We start from the raw sequence: 22263 nt of genomic DNA on the forward strand, positions 1-22263 counted from the left end.
TCCCTATACCGAGCCTGGCCAAGTGGAGCAGCTCTGAAGTGGTTTCTGGTTTTAGAAAGGGGTCTATTCTGGAGCCCAGCGTGCCTGGGAATAGAGGGACGGGGCTAACTCCTCAGCCTCCAAGGACCAATTATGGATTGGAAGCTCTTTGGAGCAGGGCTGGGTTTGTACAGCTCCTAGTGCATTACGGCCCTGATCCCTGGTTGAGGCTCCTCCATGCTTCCACACTACAAATCCTAAATAATAACAATAGCTTCTTACAATGGATTGTCACTTGCAGCTAAACATAATCAGATTTCAAGAATAACCTTTAAATGATAACCCTGGGGATGACCGATATGGCTGTTCCATCATCCATGTACACATATACGCAAGGAGAGACAGAGGGATGGTTCGGCAGCCTGACCACAGGCCTAGGTGCTGGGAACTCCTCCCCAAGTGCTAACCCTGGTTCTGCCACTGACTCCCTCTGAGCCCTTGAGTAAGTCACATTGCCTCTCGGTGCCTCCATCTGTAAAGTGGAGCTAATGACACTGACCCACTCCCAGGACAGGATCCAGGGCTGAATTAGGTAATGCTCTGCCCATGCTTTGCAGATGGAAAGTGCCATGTGCCCTAAGCCGTGATTAATGTGGGTCGTTTAAAAAGGATCGAATAAAGCAATGGAGACTAGCCTGCAGGGGGTGACCCTGTATTGGCCTAAGAGAGTACTGTGGAAAGAGGGAAGCATGAACCTGTAGGAGGGGGTGGAAGGAGATGGCAAAGAGAGTCGGCTAGGCGCCTCCCACGGCCTGTCCCACATCTCACACTGAGTCTCCATCTCCTTTTCTGGCCATTTTAGGTGCTGGTAGTGGACTTTGTCTGGTTGCGGTTGCCCATCAGCCCTTCAGGAAGGACACGTGACAATTCTTTGGGGCTCTCTGTGCCAGGTGCCCCGCGCTCCTTGCCAGGGTTCAGCTCGGCACCGCTGCCGTCGCCATGGAGTTTGCAGAGCTGATCAAGACAGCGAAGGTGGAGAACGTGCAGCTCTCATGCTCTGGGCTCCCGCCGATCAAGGGGACGCTGTGCATCACCAGCCATCACCTGCTGCTGTCGTCCCAGCCCGGGGGCAACGGGGAGCAGGGCACGGTGGAGCTTTGGCTTCTCATCCGGAACGTGGACGCTGTTGAGAAAAGGTGAGTCTCTCCTGCCCCCTCCATGATGTCCCACCGGGGAGGCGTGTGTCTGACACCGTCTCACCCTCTGAGTGAGAGAGAGAGCCTGTGGGTGGTCAGAGCTGGGATGGGCCCATTGGCGTCAGTGGGAGTCACATGGCTCACGCCCCCAGATCTGGGGGTGTGTGTGTGTTGAACCAGGGGTCTGTCTCTTGTTTACAGGCACCACCCACACTGTTCACCATTCACTTATCCTCCCTTGGTGCCCGTCCACCGTGGTGACCCAGAGAACAACAGAGTGGATCTCACCAACTCTGCACCCAGCATAGAGCGGGGGCTGGGATGAGACACTAAACTCTGCCTTCAGCTGCCATTGCTGAGTGTCCCAGTCGAGCGCTGCATCCAGCATGGGGAGAGCAGCTGGTTAGGGGACAGAACAGGCTTTTGCCTCTTTTTCCATTCTCTCCTCTGCCCTCGGGGCTAGTCAGATGGTGCAGCTCAACCCCTGTGCAATAACCTCTCTTCTTTTCTGTGACTCAGTGTTCAGAACCTAAGCTGGTACCAAACCTCCAGGACTAACAGCTCCCACCAAGACACCAGGTTTGGCTTTTACCCCTGTATTGGCTCTAACCCACCTAAAACGCCTGGCTTTGCATTAACCAGAGAGCAGCTTCCCGCTCAGACAGCTGCGCTGGGCTGGGGCACCAGGCACCTGTCTGCAACGCTTGCTTTAGTATCCTCTCCCCAGAGAGGTGGGGAGGACACTGGCCTCACTGCTTCTGTCAGGAGTCGGGGAAAGACAGGGGAGAAGGTGGGGCCTGGCAGTCAGAGTGAACGGTGCCTCCATCGTAGCATTAAGGGATGGGGCAGCTTGACAACAACGTGCCTGAGCTGCTCCAGAAGGACTGGAAACCCCCGTCCTTTACACCCTGGGGACAGGTGGAACAACACACGCTCCTCACAGTCATCCCGTTCAGACCCTCCCAAGCACATGCTCCCACATTTGCACCTACATGTGCACAGCCCCAGCCACGCTTCCACGATCACACGTTTACTCACCCTCCAGGGCAGCCGTGATGGCAAACCATGCAAGCCACTGCCCAGCAGGTGTGCACCTCTCGGGCTGGACTGAGCTTCCTGAGCACCAGCCTGGGCAATAAAGCCACTCGACACATTCTTACACACAGATGTTCCCGTGCACACTCAAGTTCTCACCTGCCTCTCTCTGTCACGTCTCTTACTTACATGCACCCATGCTCGCATGCACCCACGCTTACACATGCAGCAGCTGGAGTTCACCTTGGGAGTTTGGATTGTGGTTGATCAAAGAGACAAGGACACAGGGTCTGACTCCCAGCTCCTGTCTGGCATCTCTCCACAGGGTTGCAAATTCCTTGGGCACAATCACACTCAAGTGCAAAGACCTGAAGGTGCTGCAGCTGGAGATCCCGGGTATGGAGGAATGTCTCAACATCGCCAGTTCCACTGAGGTCAGTCAGTGCCAACTGGTGGTTCAAGATTCGTTCTCTGGTGAAGGGAAGGGAATGGCCTTTTGGCCTCCCAGAGTGTAGCTGGGGTCTGGGCTGGGACTGGAAGGCAGCCAAATGCAGCTCCTGGAAAGATCCTCTCCCCAGCGTGGAAGGTTTGACATTTGGCAAGAGGAAGTGCAGTGCCCCTGTGGTGTTTGCTTTGAGTTCATCATTAACGTGGGTAAATATTGACTTCTCTCTGGCCTTCGTTTGCATTCAGATAGGGTTACCATATGTCCATTTTCCTGGACATGTCCCCGGCTTTTTAGTTCTTAAATCACGTCCGGGAGGAATTTTTAAATATCTAAAAATGCCCGGGAAAATAGGGACGTTTGGTATCCCTAGATGGGAGCTGCCAGAGCTGCAGAGCGGGGCTTGCAGGCACCGGCAGTGCACAGAGAGCCCTCCGCCCCCCCCCAACCTGACCTGACCCAACCCTAAGAGCCAGAGGGACCTGCCGGGGGGCGAGGTGAGGAGTCCCAGCGGTGCTCACCTGGGGCGGCTCCCGGGAAGCATCCAGCAGGTCCCTCTGGCTCCTAGGGTAGGGTCGGGTCGGGTCAGGAGGGAGGGTGAGGAGGCTGGCGGGCGAGGAGGCGGGCAGGAGGCGGGCAGCAGGGGTTTGAAGAGGCGAGTGGGCCAGCAGCGGGTGGGTGAGTGGGCGGGGTGAGGAGGCGGTGGCGAGGGAGCCAGCGGCAGGTGGGCAGGCAGGGGTGAGGAGGCAAGCGGCGAGCCAGCGGGCGGGGCCTGGGGCAGAGCGGGGGCGGAGCATGGGTGGACTGTGGGCGAGGCCGACACCACCCCAATGTGGAGTGTCCTCTTTTTTGAATGTTCAAATATGGTAACCCTAATTCACATCTCCTTGGGGGCTTTCAGACTCACCTGCTGGGTCCATCTCACTAGCACATGGTGATGACCCGGGGCACCCTACTGTAGCCCAGCTGAGGGCTACACTGAAAACTTGACCAGGATCTCAAAGGCCTTGGCTTGCAACCCCAGTCCTGCTCCCAGCCTTCTCAGTGGAAGTTTTGCCATTGACCTGAATGGAGGCGGGGTCAAGACACCCCCATCTTTAATGGGCCTCATCTTGGCCCAAAGAGAGTACAGTTTCCAGCATGCAATGTGCCATTTTGATTCAGGTGGCCTGACTGCATTGCATGCTGGAACCTGTAGTTTTCAGGGGATGCACTTCCATATGGAAGAAAGAGAAAGTTGATAGTAATGAATATAAATCAGAAGTTAGGAATTGTAGAAAAGTGATAAGGGGAATCAAAGGGACATAAGGAGAAATCTATGGCCAGCACAGTTAAAGAGAATAAGGAGGAGGTTTTTTAATATATTAGGAACAAAAAGCATCCTGACAATGGTATTGGTTCGTTATTAAATGGAAATGGTAGAATTATCAATCAGAATGCTGAAAAGATAGAAGTGTTAAATAAATATTTCTGTTCTGTATTCGAGGGGAAAATAGTCTCATCAAATGGTGATGCTAACACTCTTTCCATTCCACTAGTATCGCAGGAAGATATTAAACAGAAGCTACTAAAAGATATTTTAAAATCAGCATGTCTAGATAACTTGCATCCAAGAGTTTTAAAAGAGCAGACTGAGGAGCTCATTGGACCATTCATGCTGATTTTCAATAAGTCTTGGGGCATTGGGGAAGTTCCAGAAAACTGGAAGAAAGCTAATGTAATGCCAGTTTTTAAAAAGAGTAAATGGGATGACCTGGGTAATTATAGGCCTGTCAGCCTGACATGGATCCTTGGCAAGATAATGGAGCAGCTGATATGGGGAGCCGATTAATAAAGAATTACCAAGAATTAATTACATGGTAATGTAATTAATGCAAATTAACATGGGTTTATGGAAAATAAATCCTTTCAAACGAACTTGATTTTTTTTTTTTATGAGATTGCCAGTTTGGCTGATAAAGATAATAGGATTGACATACTATATTTAGACTTCTCTAACGCGTTTGGCTTGGTACCACAAAGACATTTTGATTAAAATACTGGAACAATGTAAAATTTACATGGCACACATTAAATGGAATAAAACTTGGCTAACTAATAGGCCTCAAATGTAATTGTAAATGGGGAATCGTCAGCAAGTCGGTGTGGGGGCTGTGGTGGATAATCAGCTGAACATGAGCTTCCAGGATGACACTGTGGCCAAAACAGCTAATGCGATCCTGGGAGCCATAAACAGGGGAATCTCAAGTAGGAGCAGAGAAGTTATTTTACCTTTATGTTTGGCACCGGTACAGCCGCTGCTGGAATACTGTGTCCAGTTCTGATGCCCACACTTCAAGAAGGATATTGATAAATTTGAGGGGGTTCAGAGAAGGGCCACAAGAATGATAAAAGAATTAGAAACCTGCCTTACAGTGGTAGGAGCTCAATCTATTTAACTTAACAAAGCAAAGGTTAAGGGGTGACTTGATCACTGTCTATAAAGATCTACACATAATTAAGCATAGGCTCTTCAGTGTAGCAGAGACCAGTCTAACAGTATCCAATGGCTGGAAATTGAAGCTAGACAAACAGACTGGAAATAAGTGGGGGTAATGGAGCTTGGGGTACTTTACCCAAGGTTGTGGTCAATTCCCCATCACTGACAATTTTAAAATCAAGACTGTATGTTTTTCTAAAAGATCTGCTCTAGGAATTTGGAGTGGGGAGTTCTCTGGTCTGTGTTAGACTAGATTATCACAATGGTCCCTTTGGGCCTTAGAATCTATGTATGAAAGATGAAGACATCTGTGGCCTGCACTATCTCTGTGGCTGGCACACAGCCCCTCTCAGCTACTTATTTTGCCTGCCATTAAGACTTAAGATTGGATTCGGGTGCAAAGAAGCCCTGAGGCCCGGTGCGGGTGGTGTTATCCCCTCTAATAGCTGCTGTCTTTGCATTAGCTGCATTCTGGATGCAGGATGCCTCTTGTGGGCTGCTCTAGCCCTTCCCTAGCACGTAGTCAGTATTCTGTGGATGCTGGTCCATATACTATGAATAGAGACCAATTCCATGTGTGTGGTCATCCTTGTTCTTTCTTCCAGGCCCTCTCTTCTGTGGATTCAGTGATGATGATGTACCCATTCTTCTACAGACCCCAAAGCATGAAGCTCAAGGATGGATGGCAGCTTTACCCCCTCCAATATTACTACGAACAAATTGCCTCAGAGGTGGGTATGGAGGGGCAGAAACCTTTTCGATGAGAGATCAATGGAGGGGGGGAAGAGATCACTCCAGAAATGTCCTTCAAGATGGGATGGGGGATTGAGCCACTCCATACACAACACACAGGGCAAGGAGGGAGTGGATCATTTCACACATGGGGCATCACCCCACACGCAGGGCAGAGAACGTGTCAGATCCATGTGGATGTGATGGTTCATGGGGTGGGTAATGGGAGGTGCATTGGTAAAGGGAGAGGTTCTTAGCAGGAAAGGGCTTTGGTCAGGATGCAGATGGCACATAAAGTATCTGAACACGGAGGATGGGCTGGGAAGTGGAGATGTGACATGGCATCTTTCCCTCCAGGTTGCTAGGCCAAAGCAGCCTGGATCTGTAAGAACTGAAAGTTATCGGCTCGTGCTATGGTGACCTACGGGCAGAGGTGAAAGTAAGCTGGTACGGTCCAGTACGGCGTACCGGTAAAAAAGTGCCGACTGTACAGTCTGGGCCGCTGATGCGGGGGGGAAGGGCTCCAGCAGTGATTTAAAGGGCCAGTGGCTCTGGCTGCTGTTGCCTACTGTGCCAGCGGCCGGAGCCCTGGGCGGTGCACGCCAGGCAGCACTGAAGGGCTGGTTGGGGGCTTTTGGCCCAAGGCCCCGCCCCTTCCAAGGGCCCAGAGCCACCCCCCACCTTGCCCAGGACCCCAGCTGCCCTGCGTACCAGTAAGTCATTTCAGTTACTTTCACCCCTGCCTACGGGAGATGAATTGGTGGGCGTCACTCCAGCCCCAAATGGGACAGAGGTCCACATCACAGAACCCACCCTCCACAACTGGTCCCCTCGCTGACAGTCTTAGCAGAGAGGCCAAGGACTAGCTGGGCCTTGGAGATACCTGCTGTAGAGGTGGGCCCTCCAGGGTAGAGTCGAATATCCATCTGGGATAGAAGCCCCCAACCCCACCCTGTCCCCGCGGGGTGAAAGCTGTAGGAATCAGAGCCTGACACTTCTGTACTTCCCAGACAGGTGCTTGGAGGCTGAGCTGTGCTAACGGGGATTTCACCATCTGCTCCAGTTACCCACCAGCTGTAATTGTACCAGCCACAGTGGACGATAACATCTTGAAGAAGGCCGCCCGGTTCCGCCAGGGGGGACGATTCCCTGTCCTCAGCTACTATCACAAGAAGAACGGGACGGTGAGTCTGTTTCCCTTTTAATTTCTTGCTCCCCTCCCAGCTCTTCCTCTCAGAGGGTGAATAATGAGAGTGGGAAAGCTTCTGCAGATCAGTGCTTCCCCTGTCTATCTGCCACCAATAGCACCATAATCAGACGTGACCTCTCTGAGGATCCCAAAGCACGTCACCAACCAATTGAGCCACTTCTGGGGCGAGGCACTGCAGCTGTTGAACAGCTCACAGCAACACCGCCCAGCTGTTCAGTACAGGAAGTAACAAAGAACACGGTCTCCAGCAAACTGCAAGGGGAAATGAAAGAGCCAGAAGAGACCCATTGAATCCAAGCTGGAACTGAGCTAGGACTCTGACAGCAGCTGGGTTTGCCCTCGGAGGTCTCCGAGCCAAGTACCAAACAAGCCAAAGCCTGCTTAGCTGAAGGCCTGCTGGCAACGGTGCACAAGGGGAGGAAAGACGTCCTCACTCCTCTGTCCTGCAGGTGATGCTCCGTAGCAGCCAGCCGCTGATAGGACCCAACAGGAAGCGCTGCCAAGAGGACGAGGTGCTGCTCAGTGCCGCCCTGGATGGAGCGGGGCGCGGCTTCATAATCGATACCCGCTCAGCTCAGGCAGCCAAGCAGGCCCGGATGATGGGGGGCGGCACGGAGCCCACATCCTCCTATCCCCGCTGGAAGAGGCTGCACAGGCCACTGGAGAGGTAAGGGCAGCAGCTCTCCCGCCTGCCGTCTCACTAAGCCCCCGGCATGGAGGCTGGTGGCTTCACCTGCAGTGCATGGGGATCTGTGGCCGGGCTCTTACAGGGAGCGTCTACATTGACATTAGACATTAACCCCCCTGCCCTTTTGTCTCCATTGGCACCGTAGTATTTGAGGCCGTGCTATGCCAAGGCCTGGCCCACTCATTACACTGGTGGTTACTGATCCAGCTATGCAAGTTCTGCAATGCTCCCCCAACCCCAGGAACATTGGGACAGAGGCTCCAACCTCCCCTCCTTCTCAGATGTTGCAGACTTATTGAAGGAGCCTAGAAACCATCACACGCACCCCTCCTCTCCTGACGGCTTCCTCCTCCTCCTCTCAGGGGCCGCCCGCTCCAGGAGAGTTTCATTAAGCTGGTAGAAGCCTGCAACGACACTTCCCTCAGCATGGACCGCTGGCTGAGCAAGCTGGAGAGCTCCAAATGGCTGGCCCACGTCAAGGGGGCCCTGAGCACTGCCTGCCTGGCCGCCCAGTGCATGGAGAGGTGAGAGGAGGGGGTGGAAGGGGCAGGCACTCAGCTGCTTTCGGGACAGTGCGTTGCATTGTATCACCTGCTGCCCCTACAGACTGTTGCCAGTTCTTTCCCCCTGGAAAAGGTCTTTGTAAAGCAGATCAAGAGGCTGCATGTGAGCTGGGGTTCCTGGGAGGTACCCAGCCTAGCCCCTGGAGCCCAACTGGGACCAAAGGACACCCAGTCTTGTTCCCAGTGTTGCCCCTGACTCTCTATGCCTCAGCCCAGTCATATCCACCTTCTGGGCCTGTTTCCCATCTGTGTTTAAAAAAATGTGCAGGAGGATTAATGATGGAAGGTACTGAGCATTAGTTAAAGCTCCCCAGCTGACTGCAGAATAACCACAGCTGTCAGCATCCTGGTAGCCTTGATCCGCGCACAGCAACAGCCTAAGGCATCCGAGCTGTGATTCAAATACCGGTCCGGTCCCCTCCTCCCTCAGGCAGCCCCAACAGGCTCTCTTCAGCCCTGGTGCCCTGTCACTCTCTCACTGATAGCAAGTTGGGACCCCACCACCCACTGGCCTGCAGGGGCCCAGGGCACTTTCCTTCTGGTGACTGCCATGCTGTGTTTGCCTTCAGGGAAGAGGCCTGCGTCCTGGTGCATGGAGCCGAGGGGACAGATACCACCCTGCTGGTGACGGCTCTGGCCCAGGTGATCCTTGACCCTGACTGCAGGACGCTAGCTGGGTTCCAGGGGCTGCTGCAGCGGGAGTGGATAGAGGTAACTCCCTCACGAACCCACCCCCGGGCTGAGGAGCACTTCCTGGAAGGGGGCTACCAACCCAAAGCAGCCTGGCCATAGTAGCTCTAGCCCACAATAGAGGGTAGAGCAGCCACCCCAAATCTCATAGCAACACCGGCTTGCAGTTGGGGTGAAGGAATGATGCTCTGGCTCATTACACCAGACCCACACCAGCTCCCCCTCATCCCTGGTCCTCACCCAAGGGCCCCAGTGTTCAGGGAACAGGCAGCTCCTTTGTGTAGGTCACCCCCCCTGTGGCTTGTGCCCACTCATTCCTGCCTCCCCTGCCCCGTCACTGATGGATTCCTTCGGCCCTTGGCTTTGCAGGCAGGACACCCGTTTCACTTCCGCAACGCCCACTCCGCCTACTCCCACGCCCGACTCAAGCAGGAGGCTCCCATCTTCCTCCTCTTCCTCGACTGTGTCTGGCAGCTGGGGCGCCAGTTCCCCTTCTCCCTGCAGTTTAGCGAGCGCCTGCTGCTGGTGCTGTTCGAACACACGTACGCATCTTGCTACGGGACCTTTCTGTGCAACAGCGAGAAGGAAAGGTGAGTGCCCAGAGATCGGTGAAGGGACGGCTATCCTGAGAGCAGGGACAGTACTGATCAAAGGATCTGGGCCTGGGAGATAAGCTAGCAGGACTGTGCCTGCCCCCCTCCCAAATCTAGTTTACAATCCCCTGGGGCTCATGGGGGCAGCCCCCACCCAACTGATAAGTGATCTCACATTGGTGCATTAGTGTTTTCACTGGGTAAGGTGGGGGAAGGTTATCCCCCCTGCCCTCTTTCACCTCACCAATTACTGCTACGTTGTCCTGCACGTGCCAGGGCTGAGATGAGCTGGCAGAAGGATCATTTGTCCGGCTTTGCAAGGCACCAGCGTGAAGCAAACGGTGCGTGCCTTTCTCTTGAGCAAGCACTTATCACTTCCTTGCATGTTCTGCTCAGACCGCCCTTAGGAGACGACACACCTCTTAGGGCAGTGGTTCTCAGCCAGGGGTACGCATACCCCTGTGGGTAGACAAAGGTCTTCTAGGGGGTACTCTGCTCATCTAGATCAGTGTTTCTCAGTTGGGGGGTACAACTTCCAGGGGGGTCATGGGACAAGTTTAGGGGGATCAAGTGCAGGGCCAGCAGTGGGGGCGGCCTTGAGGGCAACTGCTCAGAACCTCAGGCCCCAGGGAGCCCCACAAAGCTAAGCTACATGCCTCAGCCCCAGGCAGGAGGGCTCAGGCTTTAGCCAAGGCTCACAAGTGAACAACAGGCACAAGTACAATATTTATATTCCCGTTGATTTCTTTTATAATGAAATGGTAAAAATGAGAGTCAGCAATAGGGTGCTAGTACCTCTGTATTTTGGTGTCAGATTTGGCAAGGAAGGAATTTTTCAGTGAGCTGAACCATGTGCTACCCAAGCCAGATCAGACTCCTGAAAGGGGCACCGTATTCTGGAAAGGTGGAGAACCATTATGCAAGGGGATAGGCCAAAACTTCCACACCTGGCTGCCAGCAGCTAGGCACCTCAGCCCCGCATTAGGTGGTTGGCTAGGAGTGGCATGATCCGCAGAGATCCAGAGCAGGCCCAGCGCCTGCTGCAGCCCACAGAGATGGAGCAGCTCCCACCTTACCTGAGTTGGTTAGGGCCAAGCATATCCAAACCAAATTCCCACTGACAGCCCATCCCCCTCCCCCCGTGCGTGCTTTGGTGTCTCCGTACCCGTGAAGGGATGGTATGAGCATATTCCCTCCTTGCCTCCACCGCTGGCTGTAGCCCCAGCTGGAGCAAAGCCCAACACCAGCCGAGGTGGCTCCTCACCCACGCTACAGCTCAGCCCCAGCGCTGGGTTTCTGCTACTCCCACAAAAGGACGTTAGAGCTAAATTCACAATGCCCTGCCAGCTCCTGCTTCGCCAAGGAGCAGGAGCATCAACCCAGGCCCCTGGCCAGAGCACGGCCCTAGCTCCGGGAGAGGTCATCCCTGTAGGCTGCCAGTACACTGCAGAACCCCAAGGAAAGGACTAAAATGCTGCTGGATGCTCATGCAGGTGCTTGTGTAAAGTGAAGGAGAAAACTCACTCCCTCTGGGCCTGGCTGAACCAACCCAGTGAGTGGAAGAAACACCTGAATCCCCTGTACACATACAACGCCCTGGTCATCTGGCCGTCCGTGGAGCCTCAGAGCCTGCAGCTCTGGCAGGGTAAGTGCTGCTCAGGCATTGGCCTTTAGCTAGCTACTCTTGAAATACAGGGGTCTCCAACCTAAACCACACTGCAAGAACCCTGCATTCGATCAGCAGAAACCTTGACTGCTCCCCTCAGTCACTGCAGGGAACAGCATCGAGCACAGGCTGGGGACAGCTGCTGCAGTTCCAGCCTCTTCCTGCAGGGCTGAGGGTAGGAGCTGGGGGCTACACATAGTAACACAAGTAACTGAACGTGTCTGGCAGGTTTGTTCCTCCGGTGGATCCGATCCTCTCAATACTTAGATGAGGCCTGGGCAGAAATCCAGCGACTAGTGACAAGCTGTGAAGATGCCCCAGAGGAGAGCGCAGGGTGCACACTGTGCCACTCACAACCAGACGCTGCGTACCCACTGACAATCACAGGGACGGCAAATGAAGGATGAACCAGAACATCAGTGGCTGCAACAGAACAGCTGATGGCTCAGGCACGGCCACATCTCCCATCTACCACTCAGACTGCTCCAGAGGCAGCGAGGAGAGACGCTGCTTCTTAGGGAGTGAGGCTTTGTGCTGGTCACATAGGCCCTGTTGATGCCACATACAAATCTGGACAGCAGGCCAGGCTCTGAGCCGAACGTGCCAGGCGCACGGGGATCAGAGGACACATGGGGCGGACGCGGACCCAACCTCGTGGCACAACGCTTTGAGCGGTTACAAAGTACAGACTGGGTTTGTTACAGTAAAATGGTCTCTACTCATGACATCTCCTCCTTTCGAGGGGGGAAACATTCAGGGCATGTCTACACTGCAATAAAAACCCCACACCACTGAGGCTCAGAGCCTGGGTCAGCTTACTAGGGGTAGCAGAGCTAAAAAAAGATATTTAGCATCAAAACCTTCCTAGTGCAAGAAGTAACTGTTCCATGAAGAAAGTCAGCTCAGTCTCACTTCCTGCACAAAGCAATGGGGTCATGTGCATTTGTCATCTGGACACATAGCAACCAGTAATTGTTTTCTGACTTGTTTATAGATTTCTGACTTGTTTAGTGATTCCAGATATTAGTGAAGGGGAGATGCCATTGGACAGTGATGGGTGGGTAAGAGATTTATCCAGGGAAACAGAGAGAACCAAGCTGAGTTTACCCACAGCCACTGCAAGGACTGATACACTTGTACTCATCTGGTTATAAAAGATTTATATTTATCATTTCCTCTTGCGCTTATTTTCCCACAGCCTTATAAATATCTCCAGCAGGGCAGGAAGTCAGTGTCCACAGCAGCAGGGCGCAAGCTGGCTCATTCTTCCCTCTGGTCTCTCACCACTCAGACTACCTCAGACAAAGCAGCTGATCCTACCTACCATTCCGGACTGGTTTCTCTTTTAGGCTCACACCCTCAGCATTCACTCCCAAGAGCTCCATGCTGCCACCCATTGGAACAGACTAACTTTAAGCCTGGACAAAACTCCAGGAGAGGAGCCAATGGGGGGCTGGAAAAAAACAAGTGGAAGGGGGGGGAAAAAAAAATAAAGAGGGTGGGGGAAGAAACAGGAGCTGCTTCAAGCTTCAAATTCGAACTCAAAGTACTGTGGGTCGAAGTAATGGATGCGAACGTAACCATCTTCACCTCCACTGCTGTAACTGCACGGGGAGAGAAAGCCAGATGAACCCACTGCCCCGCACTGGGACCTCAAAAGTTTGAGGTCATTGACACCCCTTTATAAAACACAGTCTAGTAACCCCCACTTCATCTAGTAAAGGATTTTGATATGGGACAACGGTATAATCAGCGGAAGTAACCCAGTAAAGGTTTTGGGTTAGCAGACCTCAGAGGGTCTCACTTGTATGAGGATGCAGGAGCCAAGAGCTAGTGAGTCTATGCCTAGGGTGGATATTCGCAGAAAGCTATTACTGGCTATATAGGATCAGCAGGTAGAGAGAGAAGAGACCTATTGGAATCATCTGTCCCCTCTGCTAGGGCAGGTTGGCTCCCATACTAAGATTACTACATTAGATCTTAACCAAGGGCCAATACTTCCAGAGCGGCTGGCCCTCCCCCTTCAGGGCAGGTAGGGTGTACTAGTTGAGATGCAGAGAACCCTAAGGCCAAGAGGAGGGGGACTGGTTTTGGAACAGCAGGGATGGTGTGCATCTGCATGAGGAGTCCATGATGCGACCAAACCGAAGGTGCTGCAGGTCCGAACTGAGGTCTATTCGCAGAGTTTAGCTGGGTGCTACAGGGGAAGCAGGTGAGGCCTCACTGTACTGTAGAGGGAAAATGCGTCTAGCACATGCCTGACCCTAGCCAGCATTTCAGTCAGCCCCACCACTGGTTTTCAAAAGCCTGGGGAACCCCAGCGAGACCCCTACCTCTTTCCGTCAGGATGGAAAGCAACACTGTTTATTGGACCAAAATGACCCTTGATTCTCCCAAACTCTTCTTCAACACCCAGGTGGAAGAACCTAGGAACAAAGAAGAGGGTTTGGGTTACTTCAAGAGGCTCAGAGCTCCGGTTAGGTCAGAACAGAGTTTGGCCTGCATTTCACCCAAAGAGTAACTCTTCCATTCAGGTGACACTACTCCAGCTGTACCAGGAGAGGTGTCTTCAGGTTGCTACAAACACACCCAAATCTCCCTCTGCCTTAAAGGAACAAGACAGACCAACCTTGCCTCGAATTTGCCAATCCTGGTAGAGGTTGTGGTCACATCCATGGCTTCTTGTCCACCACCCAATACTACCTGCAAATAGGAAGAAGCCAAACACTCTCAGATGCTGCTCCAGTCACTCTCGCCTGGTGGGAGCCAGCATCTAGAAACTCAGTATAGCAGCCAGAGCAAAGACTAGTGGGAAATTTGCTCCTATCCCAGCTGGTATCTGTGGCTGGAGCAGTACTATTAAACAGCTCCCATGGGATTTCTTGCCTCCCAGACACATTTGCTAAAAGGGGATCATTTAATAAGCCGTGAACAGGAGGCTTAGCACTCAGCAGCACAATGCAAGAGATGGTGTCAGTTTCTGGGCTCTTTGTGCACTAGAAGTGAGGTTGTCACCTGTCCAACGTTCAGTGTCTCAGTTCTGTGTGTTTTCATGTTACCTGTTTTACACACACACTTCCCAATCCAGCCAGAGGCATGGGAACCCTGCTCAGTTGGGATTTTCAAAGGCGCCTAAGGGAATTCAGCGCACAGCTCCCATTGCAATTCAGTGAGTGCTGGGTGCTCAAATCCTGTAGGCTTCTTCAAAACTCCCAGTCTCCATTCTCACACTGCACAGTCCAGTCCTACAATGCTTCTCTCCCCTTAGCATTCCCACCCCCTGCAGATGGATGGGTTGGTAGCAGGGGAGGGATATTACAGAAATGTTACAACTGACCTCTAGCTAGTACTGCCTGCCAGTGCTGTGATATCGGAGATGTTTTTAAGCTATTGCCAGCATAAACACCACAGGACAGGACAGGCTCATCAGTGTCTCTGCTCCCCTGACAGGCTGAGATGGGGAGTGGTTCCCAGCTGCCTGGTTGCTGCTGCAAATTTCAGCACTCAGGAAGCCGAAATAATCTCCCTCCCCCCGTCCACGTTGCCTGTGTCAGAAGCAACACCAGAGGGAATTATTTTAATTGAGAAGTGTCTTCTTTCAGTTCACACCTCCGCCTCCTTGGTATAGGGTGGTGGATAATGGAGCAGTCTGCCACAAACATGTGATCAGCACTTCCTGATCTCACCTAACATCTCAGAGGCGACATAAAGGGAATGTAATACCAGGATTTAGAGGGGCGACAGGGAAGAGGCTTTGGGATGCAATACTAAGACGCCATTAAACCCGAACCAGGGGTGCATACAGAGGGAAGATGATGCACGAATGAGCCATAAACCCTCCCACACTTCATGAGTGATGCACAGAAATACAATGAAGAGTGCACTGTGGAGAACAGTCCTGCATTAATCCCTGAAGGATGGAGATGGCCCAATCATAGGAGCTAATTACAAGATTCCTAGGATTTGAACACATGCCCCCACAGCCCCCCTTGAAAGCCACCCAAAACCCATCTATGCCTTGCATCCACACCAATTCCCTCCCCACAAACTACACTCTAAAATCCTATCCTGTCACCCAAACTTTGATACTGTTCTAGAATCCCAGCCCCCTGGAACAACTTGGGGGCCAGGGGAAAGAAAGAAAGTCATCTATGACATGACCACAGTGAAACTAATGCCATTTGTATCAGTTAGCTTACGTGATCAAAGATGGGGGAAAGAGCTGCAGAGTTGACAGGCCGCTCGGTCCGGAACGATTTCTGATGCTCAAGTGTCGTGGAGTCAAACAGCTAGAAGGCAAGAGGCAAAGCTGATTATTCTGATGCTGAATGGGGGGAACAGCCGTTTACAAGCTCCCAACGCATGGAGTGGAAAGCCAGCCCCCTCCTAAAGCCCTGGAGCTCTGCCTTGCCTCCACAGGTGCCAGGCAACTCCATCACCTCTGAAGCAGCTGGCGACAGGTTCCCAACTCTTGCAAAAGGGTGCCAAGGCCCAAACACATCTGAGCACACAACTGGGAAATACCAGCACATGGTGCCCCCTCTGCACCTTGTGCCTGAGACAGCACACTTGAAATCACTGTATCATCTGTGCCTGTTCATCTGGCCAAGGTACGTCGTCGTCCCCCCCGGCCTCGTTACTGGGCTTGTCCCACTAAGCAGATGTCAGACAGAGAAAACTTGGCTCCATAGTTACCCGTAAGTTTCTAGGGAGAGGAAAATAAACATTCAAGGCAGGAATATCTTTTACGTTTGCTCTCAGGGCCATCGGTTAGTGGGGTCCACTGAGGTAGGGAAGGGAGGTCTCACCTTGGCCGAGTTGTCCTTGGAGGCAGTGATAAACATGGTCATGTCCCTGGAGGTCTGGATGTCATTGATCTGCTTGGTGTGCTCCTTGACATTCACAAGGACCTCCCCTGACTGGGGCATAAACGCAAGACAGAGTTAATGCTACCGAGCCGTTGCTGAGAGAGGTGCAGACCAGCCCTCATGCACACAGAGGTCCCAGTTACACCTAGCATCCTCAGTAAATTATATGGTGGTCCTTTCTGGCCTTAAACTCTATGGCTCTAAACCACCACTCTGCAATGGTCTCCTCATCCATGTCTGGACTGCAGCCCAAACGGACATTCAGGGCAAGTCTACACTAGAAAGCTACATCTTTTTCACACCCCTGAGCAATGTGAGTTACATCAATTTAAGCAGTAGTTTAGACCAGCCCTCCATAACTGTGTACTTCAGCTGGCGGCCTTCTGGCTACACCAAGCAGCTGCTGGTTTGACTTCTGGCTCAACACTCCTCCCTGTGGCCACTACAGGTATCTTGTGGCACCCACCCCCTCTGCCCTCAATTAAAGAGGAGGAGAGCACGGCTCCTCATGACAATAACCTTGGCACTGAACTGGTTCAGCTCTCCATTTTCGTGCCCCGCGATGATGAATTCACCAAGAGGGCCCCACACAGCGCTAGTGATTTTAGACTCATTGCATGGGATTTTCATGTAAGGCTCATCGCTTTCTGCGGAGAGGAAGGGAAGAGTTAGACAAATGACTGATTTGCAGGTGATCCAAGTTTTCCCACAGTCCCCGTCTTCCATGCAGGTATTTGCCTGAATTCCTTACCAATCTGGCTGGGGTCACGAAGGTCAAAGAAGCTAACAAAACACTGATACCCCATCTGCTTATCTGTGGAGAACATGATGATGTTTCCTCCAAAGTCAAAGCCGCAGGTTCGCACAGCTGAGTTGGTCTTCACCAACGCAAGCTGCTTTCCTAGACACAGGACAAAACCGGTTAGATTGCACAGGATATCCTCACCCCTTACCATCGCCCCTCCCTTCTGCAGTGTGAATCATAGTGCTGAGCTGGCCAGTATGCAATGCTCAGAAAAAGAGCAGGCTAGAGTCTGTACGAAGCACTTCTTAATTTTCCGAAGTGCTAGTGAAAAATCCTCCCCTGGACCAATCTTTACAAGTCATAAGATTAGCGAACATTATCCGTTTAATCACAAAAATTTCACTAAGCAAAGACAGGAAACTTGGCCTGGGTCTTGCCATCAACTATGATCAGTCAAACACTTAACGCACATAACTGTCTATTCTCATTGCTCATTTTTCCACTGAGTATTTAGCTAGGCCAGCAAGTTCTGTTCTGAGCTGTGACAAGTGCCCCACCATCATCTCTTTAATTGGTAACGAGTCTCAATGTTCCTCTATAGGTCACAGAAGCATTCTGTCTTTCTGTGGACCTCCTGCTGGACACCTTTCCTACTCACAGGATGACACCAGTTCATCCACTGAAATATGATTTACAAGACCAGGAAACCCCTAGGTGCACATACATGGTTTTCTTTAAAATTCTGGATGAATTAGGCACTCATGAAACTTAGGATACTGGCCAGAGATAAAGCAAATTAGTCTGGACAAGCTACCCACACGCTACTCTCCCAATGCACCTCAATCCTAATCTGCACCAGCAGTCCCTGGCCTTTTCGGGGCAGACACTGTTACTTCCTGCCAGTTTGGATGGTGAGGGAGTTACGAAAGAATATTTATTAGTGGGTAAGGGTAAGAGTGAGACCAAACCCATCTTCACCAGTGGTCCTAAAGTAAAATTAGAATCCTACCTTATTCCCCTGCCACTCAGCTCAAGGCAAATAGATTTCATAGACATAACTATGCTCTAATGAGAGAGTTTAACACTCCCCCTCACCCCAATATTCTTGTCTTACCTGTTTCGCAGTCCCAGAGCCGGCAGGAGTTGTCTGCAGAGCCAGTAAGCACGTGTCTTGTGTCCCCTGCATCATCAGTTAGGGAATGCCAAGAAATTCTCACACCCCATTACCCCAAAAGGCCAATAGCCACATTTTGCCTTAGGATGCATAAGGACACAAGCTATGCAGTAGCTACAGTAATTTATCTAAAATCAGAAAAAAATCATGCAGATGAAATAACTTCCATTCCAACATACTATGTCCAGGCACTTACGCTGCTGAGGGAACCATAACTTTGAATTTCCTGCTCTGGGGCATTAAGGAGCTCAACTCTTAAATGCAAGAAACCTGCACTAATGTAACTTTTATCACCTATCTGCATTGGTGACAGACGGTCACTTTGAAATTCAGGCATCTTCTGAGAACTCCAGAGCACTGTGCACCACCATGATTTCAACAATTTCCGTCCCACCATCAACCTCAGCCTGGACCAGTCCACACAAGAGATCCACTTCCTGGACACTACAGTGCTAATAAGCGATGGTCACATAAACACCACCCTATACCGGAAACCAACTGACCGCTATTCCTACCTACATGCCTCCAGCTTTCACCCAGACCACACCACATGGTCCATTGTCTACAGCCAAGCTCTACGATACAACCGCATTTGGTCCAACCCCTCAGACAGAGACAAACACCTACAAGATCTCTATCAAGCATTCTTACAACTACAATACCCACCTGCTGAAGTGAAGAAACAGACTGACAGAGCCAGAAGAGTACCCAGAAGTTACCTACTACAGGATAGGCCCAACAAAGAAAATAACAGAACGCCACTAGCCATCACCTTCAGCCCCCAACTAAAACCTCTCCAACGCATCATCAAGGATCTACAACCTATCTTGAAAGACGACCCATCACTCTCACAGATCTTGGGAGACAGGCCAGTCCTTGCTTACAGACAGCCCCACAACCTGAAGCGAATACTCACCAGCAACCACACACCACACAACAGAACCACTAACACAGGAACCTATCCTTGCAACAAAGCCCGTTTCCAACTGTGTCCACGTATCTATTCAGGGGACACCATCATAGGGCCTAATCACATCAGTGCCACTATCAGAGGCTCATTCACCTGCACATCTACCAATGTGAGAAATGCCATCATGTGCCAGCAATGCCCCTCTGCCATGTACATTGGCCAAACTGGACAGTCTCTACGTAAAAGACTAAACGGACACAAATCAGAAGTCAAGAATTATAACATTCAAAAACCAGTCGGAGAACACTTCAATCTCTGTGGTCACTCGACTACAGACCTAAAAGTTGCAATTCTTCAACAAAAAAATTTCAAAAACAGACTCCAATGAGAGACTGCTGAATTGGAATTAATATGCAAACTGGATACAATTCACTTAGGCTTGAATAAAGACTGGGAATGGATGGGTCATTACACAAAGTAAAATTATTTCCCCATGTTTATTCCCCCCCCTCAGACATTCTTGTCAACTACTGGAAATGGCCCCACTTCAAAAGGTTTCCCCCTTCCCCCCCTGCTCTCCTGCTGGTAATAGCTCACCTTACCTGATCCCTCTCCTTACTGTGTGTATGGTAACACCCATTGTTTCACGTTCTCTATGTATATAAATCTCCCCACTGTATTTTCCACTGAATGCATCCGATGAAGTGAGCTGTAGCTCACAAAAGCTTATGCTCAAATAAATTTGTTAGTCCCTAAGGTGCCATAAGTACTCCTTTTCTTTTTGAGCACAGTAGGTCAGTCAAAAGTGATGTCTGAATAAGTGAGGGTAGAACACAACAGCCCGCAGTTCATTTACTATTTAAATGGGTGGGGGGAGAAGGAGAGGGAGGAGAAGCCAGCAGAGAGTAATTGAAAGACCAGGATGCCAGCAATAAAAATCACTCATTGTAGTGCCTGCCACCTAGTGTCCACAATAAAAACACCCCACTTCACACGTGAGGAGAATCATCATAAACAAGCAGACAGACAGGTTTCAGTCACCAAAGGATACAGTCTGCATCCACACACCAGACAGCTCCAGTGTGGCCACTGTAAGTGCCAAGCCTCTCTCCATTGATTGAATACCAAACATTGACAATCTGGGAAAGCAAAACAATTAGTCAAGCATCCACTTTAGATCAAGTTGCGAAATAAGTGAATGCAATTTATTTCCATATGGTCTCATCTTTGAGTATCTCAAGTCTACATCACTGCACATACAAACAGGAGCACATGCGGTATAATATAGCTAATGGGCATCACCACTAGAGGTAGTAGGATAGGAATGTTAAACGGTGGAGAGGTCAAATTGGACAAAATGGACTTTCAGACTACACAGACGTTCTAATACAGCTTAATTACCAATTTGTATACAGTCTCTGTAAAAGCCAAACCCCGTATAGTGCTACCATGCAGGACTGAGAACTCTCCGTGGGATAGGTCAGAAAGATAGAAACTCATGGCGATGCCCAAGTCCCAACCTCTTGCAAAAGGGAGTCACCATAATAACTTGCTGAACGAAAAACTGACCCCACCACCTCAGCTATGGTTTTGTGCCACCCTCACCATACTATTAAACAGGCTGCAAGAACTTTCATAATTTTAGAATCCTGTTTAAGTTCTCCCCCACAAAAAAAGTTTGAGAGACATGAAACACTTAACTCAAAGGCTCTGGAATACTTACAGGATCTTTGGCTACTGTAAAGAGTAGGTCTCCTTCACGGTTATATTTTATTTGAGTAATGGACCTCTCATGCCCTTGCAACAGTATAGGTTTCTAAAGGGAGACAGATCGTTTTTTTTAAAAATCCAGTATTTTAAAACAAAACTACAAACCTCCGAGCTTTACAGTTTATGCAAATACACAAGTACAGAGTTTCCATCAAACACAACTACAGCTAGTCCATTTGCTCCTGTTTCCACGTTTGATACCATGAAACCTGCATAAGAAAACCTCATCTCTCCAAAGAGATGGAGCTAAATTCATCCCTGGTGTGAGCCCGGTAGTCAACGTTAGCAGAGGCCAGAGTCCCCAAACCACACAGCATTACTGGCTGTTTATTTTCCCAGGCTGCCAGGTCCCGCGGGGAAGCCCTGGAAGAAGATCTGTCATCTCACAAGCCCGGACACTTCTGAGCTTCAGCAGGCTGAAGACTGTGGATTGAATTCGATGCACAGACACGAGGGGCCAGAAAGAACTGGGGGGGGGGGGGGGGGTGAGGAGAAAAGGGAGAGCACGACACCGCGGGGATGGGCTCCAGGCACGGCGCGGGTGAGGGTGGGAGAGGCACGACACCGCGGGGATGGGCTCCGGGCCCGGCGCGGGTGGGGGTGGCACGACACCGCGGGGGGGGGAGGGAGGTAGACTCCTCTCTCCCCACAGAGACCCCCCCCCAATTCCCGCTGGGCCCAGCCCCGGAGGCCCCGCACTCACCATGGCGGCTGCTCAACCCCGGCAACAGCCTGCGCAGCGCTCCGCGTGAAGGGAAGGGGGAAGAACCACTTCCGGGTCAGGGGGCGCGGCCGGGCCGGAAGTGAACGGGAGCTGCCATGGCCTCTGCGGGTGAGCTTCCGGGGGCCACCTCCCCCCCCAACCCCCCACGACAGAGCTCGGCCCGGGGAGGGGTCCCCCCAGGGTGGTCCAGAGGGAGGGGCGGGGCCCGAGGGGAAGGGCCCCCCAGGGTGGGGCTGGGGCGGGGGCGGGGCACAGGGGCTTCTTGTGCTGGGAGAAGGGAGAGGGTCCCCCGGGGGGGGTTTCCTGGGCGAGAAGGGCCCCGTGGTGTGGGGCCCAGGCGAAGGGGATTTCCACTGCTGGGGGCTCCCCACTGGGGAAGGTGCGGTTCAGGGGGGTCCTCAGTGTTAGGGGTGCAGGGGAAGAGGATGGTCGGGGGGGCCCCCAAGGGCGGGGGGGGGCCTCCACGGAGGAAGGGAAGAGCAGGCAGTTCCCCCTGCACCACGGGGGATTGACAAGGCTTCCCGTCTGTAATGGGGCCACCGAAGGGCCCAAGACAGTGGCTTCACTGACCCCGTAGACCGGGGCGGGCAAACTTTTTGGCCCGAGAGCCACATCGGGGTTTCAGAACTGAATGGAGGGCCGGCTAGGGAAGGCTGTGCCTCCCCAAACAGCCTGGCCCCCGCCCCCTTTCTGCCCCCTCCCACTTCCTGCCCCCCTCAGAACCCCTGACCCATCCAACCCCCCCACACACACTCCTTGTCCCCTGACTGCCCTGACCCCATTTACACACACACAC

The 22263-nt window shown here is 51.9% G+C and overlaps 3 protein-coding genes across 9 annotated transcripts in view; 2 read left to right on the plus strand and 1 right to left on the minus strand.

Annotated features, from left to right (window-relative positions):
- The first annotated feature begins 978 nt into the window (after positions 1-978).
- On the plus strand, positions 979-12755 carry LOC102938714 (myotubularin-related protein 9-like). 5 transcript variants are annotated; one of them, XM_037881789.2, is made up of 11 exons: positions 979-1175; positions 1695-1754; positions 2536-2644; positions 5740-5865; positions 6877-7050; positions 7526-7743; positions 8127-8288; positions 8897-9038; positions 9387-9607; positions 11104-11255; positions 11505-12755. In XM_037881789.2, exons 1-11 carry the CDS (start codon positions 979-981, stop codon positions 11681-11683), a joined length of 1740 nt encoding a protein of 579 aa, XP_037737717.1. In that variant the 3' UTR covers positions 11684-12755. The 5 variants fall into 5 exon arrangements, with proteins under 5 accessions (XP_037737717.1, XP_043388290.1, XP_043388291.1 ...); XM_043532355.1 differs by having other exon boundaries at positions 5790-5865; positions 6881-7050; XM_043532356.1 differs by lacking the exon at positions 1695-1754.
- Positions 12422-21580, minus strand: EIF3I (eukaryotic translation initiation factor 3 subunit I). The gene is made up of 11 exons (XM_037881796.2): positions 21447-21580; positions 20697-20789; positions 20025-20112; positions 18004-18069; positions 16896-17045; positions 16664-16791; positions 16085-16195; positions 15476-15565; positions 13906-13979; positions 13610-13702; positions 12422-12880 (listed from the first exon to the last, which is right to left on the minus strand). The coding sequence occupies exons 1-11, from the start codon at positions 21447-21449 to the stop codon at positions 12799-12801; spliced, it is 978 nt and encodes a 325-aa protein (XP_037737724.1). The 5' UTR covers positions 21450-21580; the 3' UTR covers positions 12422-12798.
- The window catches only part of TMEM234 (transmembrane protein 234), a 34572-nt gene continuing 33760 nt past the window's right edge, over positions 21452-22263 (plus strand). For 2 of the 3 annotated variants that reach the window (XM_037881803.2, XM_037881801.2), the window contains exon 1: positions 21452-21575. In XM_037881803.2, coding sequence (XP_037737731.1) covers positions 21563-21575 — 13 coding nt within the window. In that variant the 5' untranslated portion in view covers positions 21452-21562. The remainder of the gene's footprint in view (positions 21576-22263) is intronic. The other variant, XM_037881802.2, reaches the window with a different exon arrangement.

The sequence above is a fragment of the Chelonia mydas genome, chromosome 19 (assembly GCF_015237465.2).
Source record: "Chelonia mydas isolate rCheMyd1 chromosome 19, rCheMyd1.pri.v2, whole genome shotgun sequence".
Lineage (NCBI taxonomy): Eukaryota > Metazoa > Chordata > Testudines > Cheloniidae > Chelonia > Chelonia mydas.